The sequence below is a fragment of the Alosa pseudoharengus genome, unplaced genomic scaffold, assembly GCF_046254945.1.
Source record: "Alosa pseudoharengus isolate Yale_2024_CS ecotype anadromous, Long Island Sound unplaced genomic scaffold, YU_APseudo_1.1 YU_APseudo_1.1_scf_7, whole genome shotgun sequence".
NCBI lineage: Eukaryota > Metazoa > Chordata > Actinopteri > Clupeiformes > Clupeidae > Alosa > Alosa pseudoharengus.
Window position 1 is genome coordinate 1,628,025 of NW_027468859.1, and position 7,924 is coordinate 1,635,948.

The 7,924-nt window shown below is 43.7% G+C and overlaps 1 protein-coding gene across 1 annotated transcript in view; it reads right to left on the reverse strand.

The window, feature by feature from the left end:
* kcnk2b (potassium channel, subfamily K, member 2b) overlaps positions 1-7,924 on the reverse strand; it is a 61,580-nt gene that overhangs the window by 43,821 nt on the left and 9,835 nt on the right. Inside the window, exon 2 of the mRNA XM_076273137.1 lies at positions 2,737-2,854. Within this exon, the coding sequence (XP_076129252.1) occupies positions 2,737-2,854 (118 nt within the window). The remainder of the gene's footprint in view (positions 1-2,736; positions 2,855-7,924) is intronic.

Genomic DNA, 7,924 nt, shown 5'->3' on the forward strand with positions numbered 1-7,924 from the left:
TAAGTGTGTGCGTGTGTAGTATCCGTCTCCCTCCAGCGTGTGTGTTAAGTGTGTGTGTGTGTGTGTGTGTGTGTGTGTGTGTAGCATCCCTCTCCCTCCAGCGTGTGTGTTAAGTGTGTGTGTAGCCAGACAGGGCCTGGACATTTCCGCATGTTTCATCACCCTTACACACAGAGGGAGCTCAACTGAGTGGGAAGAGGGGGGGCTGTAAGGGTGACGGGGGGGCTGTAGTGGGGTATTTAGAGGGGGGGGGGTTGTAGTGGGGGTTTTAGAGGGGGGGCTGTAGTGAGGTTTTCAGGGGAGGGGTAGTGGGGTATTTAGAGGGGGGGGGGGTTGTAGAGGGGGGGCTGTAGTGGGATATTTAGAGGGGGGGGTAGTGGGGTATTTAGAGGGGGGGCAATAGTGAGGTTTTCAGGGGGGGATGTAGTGGGGTTTTCATTGCAGGTGGATCATAGCACTCTAGTTTGTAGACATTTTAACTGCAAGTTTTGAGAATTCCCACAGCCAAGTCAGCCACTTTTGGCCACAACGATCACAACACACCCCAGGGCCTGGAAAGGAAATGTGTGTGTGTGTGTGTGTGTGTGTGTGTACACTGCTACAGCGAGCAGCAACACACTTTCCACAGCACCTGAGATGACTCGAGACAAAGGCTACAGTTGCAAAGATAATTTGCGTATTCACACAACCTCAGAGTTCCCCCGTGGATTGTAGAACCCCAACAGTTACAGTAAAACTAGCACTTCTACAAATCACATCTCTTTCAAACAAGTCATTCTTAATTAATGATCTGATTTGAACACACAACCTTGATATTTTACTTTTAACCGAGACATGGTTAGATCAAGCAAACAGTGCTACTACCCTCATTGAATCAGCTCCCCCAAATTTCAGTTTTTTAAGTGCTACCAGAGCAAATAAAAGAGGTGGGAGGATAGCCACAATATTCAAAAAGTCTTTTCAGTGCAATCAGTCATCATTCGGTGACTTTGCATCATTTGAATACCTGTGTGCACCCATCTCCTCAGATTTTATTACGGACTATTTACAGGCCTCCAACACGTCCAGCTAAAGTATTTTTTGAAGAGCTGGGTGAACTGCTGTCAGCCATCTGCATAGAGTTTAACTGTCTTATTATATCAGGGGATCTAAACTTGCATGTGGATAATCCTGAAAACAATTATGCCAAGGAATTCATTGCACTAATCGATACTTTCTCCCTAACACAGCATGTACAGGGGCCAACACACTCTCTCGGCCATACCCTCGACCTTGTTATCACAAAGGGTCTCGATGTCTCTACAGCTGTTAAAGACCTGGCCTTATCTGATAATTTCTGCGTATTCTTTGATGTGTCTATGTCTCCACTCACTCAGAACAGATCTATGATGGTAAAAAGGAGAAATGAAATGATCAGACAAGTGCTCTCTTTGAGCAAGCACTTTTACAGACACACACACACTCACATACACACTTCACCTGCTCTCTTTGAGCAAGCACTTTCACAAACGTCAAGTCAACTGACTCGGTGAAAGACTTATTGGATCATTTTAATTCAAAAATGGCAAATATTATGGATGACATTGGTCCATTGAAATTCAGGAAAGTACAAACAGAAAGCACCATGGAAGCAAAATACAGCGGTTAACTTCCTAAAAAGAGAATGTAAGAGGTCCGAAAGAAAATGGCACAAATACCAACTCATAAAGAGATGTAAGATAAGTAGGCTATCTGCATTTCCATATTAGTCAGAGTAATCTAGCCTACTACGCTTAGCTCTCCATTAGGCTATACAGTAGTATACCATATTAGTCAGAGTCTGGACTAACCTACTACGCTTAGCTCTCCATTAGGCTATACAGTAGTATACCATATTAGTCAGAGTCTGGACTAACCTACTACGGTTAGCGTAGCTCCCCGCTTAGCTCTGCCTAATAACGAATCGCGCTGAAAGCAGGCAGGCACGCAGCTATGCTGCTCGCGTTTGCACTTGCATGCATGGCAGGGTTTAAAACATTACTGGCAAATTCTAAGTAGCCTTTTTAACACCTAAAGACAGTCATTGTACTTCTCAAGAGGTAATAAAGAGAACAGGCTAGCTCTGAATGCTCTAGAGGTGAAGAATTACAGTGAGCCGTTTGAGACGGGAGACCAAAAATAAATAGTAAAACGATCGACTAAATCGACTAAAAAAATTGCCGTCGACTAAATCAACTAATCACGGCAGCACTACAAGACAGTTGTTCTTCTCTAACATCATCAGTAGTACAAACAACACTTGGGTACTATGTTCAACCATCGAGTTGACTAATCCCGCTTCACAATTGGCACCTGAACTTCTCTCAACTAATATAGGCAATGAATTTGCATCTTTTTTCAAAGGTAAAACTAACTAAATCAGACTCAACATATCTTCTCAATTACTAACTCAACATCCGGAACTTCCAGCTACAAAGGGAGGGAAACTTAACTTGATGTGATAACATCATTGTGATGTCAGCATGACTCATCAATGATGGTGACCACATCATTGTGACATCACCGTTACTAACTGATGTGGTGATGATGTCAGCGTGACTAACTGATGTGGGGATGACATCACCGTGACTCACCGATGGTAGTGATGACATCACCGTGACTCACCGATGGTAGTGATGACATCACCGTGACTCACCGATGGTAGTGATGACATCACCGTGACTCACCGATACTAGTGATGACATCACCGTGACTCACCGATGGTAGTGATGACGGTCCCGGCGAAGAAGAAGGAGGAGCTGAGGTCCCAGAGGCTCGTCTGATTGGAGGAGTCGCCCGAGGGGTTCACGCCTGCACGGATCGCCACCACCACTTGCTGAAAAGCACAAACACAAACAATGTCAGGGGAATAAACACAAACACAAACAATGTCAGGGGAATAAACACAAACACAAACAATGTCAGAGGAATAAACACAAACGCAAACAATGTCAGGGGAATAAACACAAACGCAGTCAGAAGAATGATCTGAAAGAGCTGACGCTGCAGCTGCTGTGCTGTTCATTAGCTGCTGTGCTGTTCATTAGCTGCTGTGCTGTTCATTAGCTGCTGTAAATGTCAATGCCTCCACACACACTCACACACACACACACAGCCCCCCCCCCCCCCCACCACACACACCACACTCACAAAAACACACACAGCCCCCCCCCCCACACACACACACACACTCAGCCCCCCACACACAAACACCCCATACACACACACACACACAGCTTCCCCCCCCCCCACACACACAGACAGACACACGCACATTTCCCAACACACATTCTGTGCTGTGGGTATCAGAGAGTATGACCATGTGTGTGAGTGTGTGTGCATGTGTGTGTGTGTGTGTGGTCTAAGTGTCTATAGTGTTCAGGCAATGGGCAAAAATTTTAATATTACCTGAAATACACAATTAAATAGACTTTTTAATGGTTTTAAAAACGGAGATATAGCGTTTTGGAACCAAACTCTTCATTTGTAGTGCTTAGCCTCAGACTGATTGGTGTTAAGTTTTCTCTGTAAGTGTTTTCAGGTATGTGTGTGGGTATTACCAATTACCACATGTGTTTGCATTTTGAACGGAAGTGTTTTCCTAATGATAACAGGACATTTCATTTTTGAACAAAGTGTCTAATGTAAGAAACCGTGTGTAGTGTTTCACAATAAGTGTGTTGCAGAATTGCAAACTATGTGCTTTATGCCCAACCCTGCCCATGCCAGATCATTAATGCCCAACTCTGCCCATGCCAGATCATTTATGCCCAACTCTGCCCATGCCAGATCATTTATGCCCAACTCTGCCCATGCCAGATCATTTATGCCCAATCCTGCCCATGCCCAACCAAAGCTACAGTGTAGCAGCCCTATATATGACCAAATTCATAACCACAAACCAAAACCACCAACGCTATGGATCTGACCAAAACCAACATCGCTATGGATCTAACCAAAATAAGTGTGTTGAAGAATTGCAAACTATGTGCAAAGCAGAAGATGTGTTTAAGCTATGGTTACACAGTGTTTAAAGTATGCTACAAAAAGTTTAGGTATTGAGGCTTTAGGTATTGAGGCTTTGGGTATTGAGGCTTTGGGTATTGAGGCTTTGGGTATTGAGGCTTTGGGTATTGAGGCTTTAGGTATTGAGGCTTTGGGTATTGAGGCTTTGGTCTAAGCATCCGTTTTTAGTGTGTAAGCAACGGGCAAAAACTGTAAAACCGTCACTTGTGAATTAAATCACTACACTGGCATTCATGCCCAATCCTGCCCATGCCAGATCATCACTTGTGATCTAAATCACTACACCACTGGCATTCATGCCCAACCCTGCCCATGCCAGATCATTTATGCCCAACCCTGCCCATGCCAAACCAAAGCTACAGTGTAGCCCTATGTATGACCAAATTCATAACCACAAACCAAAACCACCAACGCAATGGATCTGACCAAAACCAACATCGCTATGGATCTAACCAAAACCACCAACGCAATGGATCTGACCAAAACCAACATCGCTATGGATCTAACCAAAACCACCAACGCTATGGATCTGACCAAAACCAACATCGCTATGGATCTAACCACAAGGGAGAAAGAGATAGATAGATAGATAGATAGATAGATAGATAGATAGATATACAGACAGACAGACAGACACTTTATTGATCCCCAAGGGGAAATTCAAGGTCTCAGTAGCATACAGACATCACACACAACATGCACTTACAGCAGAAAAAGTAATATAAGTACTGTATATACATATAATAAACTTCACTGTACAATAGCGACAGTAGAAGGTAAGAAAATACTAAATATACTATATAAACTAAATCAAATATCCACATAGTGTGCTTCAGGATGAATAAGCATGAGGCACTTGCAGTGACAGGGCAGGGACTGAGCCTGTGATTCTGTATGCATGGTAAGGTGCTCTATGAGAGTGAGTCATGGTGATGGTGCAAATAAGTAAGTGCAACAGTGTGTGTGTGACAGAGAGAGAGAGAGAGAGAGAGAGAAATGTCCCCTCACTAAGCTGGTCCTGAGTTTGAGCTCGTCAGACCACTCCAAACACACTAACACCGCAACATCTGAACCTCAAAGCAACCAAAACTAGGATGAACCAAATTACAAAAACTATTAAGCAAAATTAAATAATCCACTAGAAAAATCAAACAAAAAAATCTAAGTAAAAGATAAAATAAAATAAATGCAATTTTATTTGGCCTTAAACAGTAATGAGCTGTGTAGAGATGGGCACTTCCTGTGTGTGTGTGTGTGTGTGTGAGTGTTGGGGGGTGGGGTTGATAGGAGCGTGTCTAGGAAACAGAAAGGGTCCAATTAGCGGTGTAGGAGCAGCAGTCACACACGTACGTACACACACGCACACACACACACACACACACACACACACACACACACACACACACACACACACACACACACGTCCATGTCAGACTAATGAAGCCTGTGGTGTCAGAGGCAGGTTTCCTGTCAGGATGAGTCAGGTCCTGTCTGTCTGCTTTCACCCTGACCACCATGTCTGTGTGTGTGTGTGTGTGTGTGTGTCTGTGTGTGTGTGTGTGTGTGTGTGTGTGTGTGTGTGTGTGTGTGTGTGTGTGAGAGGTGTCATGAATTAAAGAATTTGATGAAAAGACAAATTCTTAATAACTAAATATATCCCCTAACCCTCCCCCACACACACACTCAAAAACATAAACGCAAAAAAGCACGCACGCACACACACACATTCAAAAATACACTCACCGCATTCACACACAAATGCACACACACACACACACACACACACAGAAAGGTCCTAGCAGTGTGAGTGGTCTGGTGCTGACCTCTCAGCCCATCTCAGTAATACCCTTCATTTACCACCATCATGCTGCACCTCCCACACACAAACACACAGACATACACACACACCCAGAGATACACACACAGACATACACACACACACACACAGACATACACACACATAGGTACAAACACACACACAGACATACACACACACACACACAGACATACACACACACACAGACACACACACACACACACACACACACACACCCAGACATACACTCACATACGTACAAACACACACAAAGACATACACATACACACACACACACACGTACACATACATCGAATTCAAAAGTTGAATTTCACGTCCAGCATGCTTGCCAAGATGGGGGAAAAACACGGGTTAAACACGGCTATCTCCCCAAACTACACATATGCTGCATCAACATGAGCCTATCTCCCCAAACTACACATATGCTGCATCAACATGAGCCTATCTCCCCAAACTACACGTGCGCTGCGTCAACATGAGCCTATCTCCCCAAACTACACGTACACCATGTCAACATGAGCCTATCTCCCCAAACTACACATATGCTGCATCAACATGAGCCTATCTCCCCAAACTACACATATGCTGCATCAACATGAGCCTATCTCCCCAAACTACACGTACACCATGTCAACATGAGCCTATCTCCCCAAACTACACGTGTGCCGCGTCAACATGAGCCTATCTCCCCAAACTACACATGTGCCGCGTCAACATGAGCCTATCTCCCCAAACTACACGTGTGCCGCGTCAACATGAGCCTATCTCCCCAAACTACACGTGTGCCGCGTCAACATGAGCCTATCTCCCCAAACTACACGTGTGCCGCGTCAACATGAGCCTATCTCCCCAAACTACACATGTGCCGCGTCAACATGAGCCTATCTCCCCAAACTACACGTACGCCGCGTCAACATGAGCCTATCTCCCCAAACTAGTGATGGGCAAATGAAGCTTTGGTGAACCACTAAACCACAGCAGTGTGAAGCTAGCAACACTAATGAAAAAATCCAATATGGCTGCCACATGTAGATTTTTCCACATAAAAGTCCTTACTCAAACCAGTATATGTAACCAAAAATATTGGTTTGCTAAGGACTCTTATGTTGAAAAATGTATGTGTGGCGGCCATCTTTTTGCTTTTCAGCTAGTGTCGCTAGATTCACACTGCTGTGGTTCAGTGGTTCACCAAAGCTTCATTTGCCCATCACTACCCCAAACTACACATATGCTGCATCAACATTAGCCTATCTCCCCAAACTACACGTGCGCTGCGTCAACATGAGCCTATCTCCCTTAACTACACGTGCACCATGTCAACATGAGCCTAAAAGTCTCCCCAAAGTTGAAGCTACAGTGACTAGAAAAAAAGACTTCAACCTAACTAGAACTAGGGCTGTTGGAATGAATTTCGGTAGTTGAATATAATTCGAATATTTAAAAAAATAATACTAATCGAATGTTGAAATTACATTCATGTTGACTATTAGCGAACCTGTGAAAACAAATTGCTTGTCACTCCTGATGCACAATGTAATAGTGGTGCACACATGGAGACGCAGATCACCAGATCACTAACAGTGCAATATTCTGTTAACACTAACCTTGTGTCTCTTCGGTGTGTGCTATAAGAGTCAAATTATATGGAGCTAAATTTGTCTCAATAATATTTGTATATGCGCAGAGGGGGATCCACAAATATTTCTTGATTTGCATGTGTGTTTTGATTTCTACAAATAAAAAAATCATATTTGTAACTCATATATTGATTTTTACAAATATAGATGTGCTATAGATTTGTAAATAAAATGCCATTTGTAAAACCGAAAATTTCATTTGTGAAATGTGATTCTGCATTTGTGGATCACCAGCACACGCATTCTTCGCTTTCCAAAGTTACGTGTTTTTGAGACGTTCTTCACATGAAAGTCACACAAATCCACACGTAAATAGGCCTACTTTAATTCACCGGCACACAGAAATCGCAATTCAGTGTGTGTGTGTGTGTTACTCTCTCACTCTGTGTGTGTGTGTGTGTGTGTT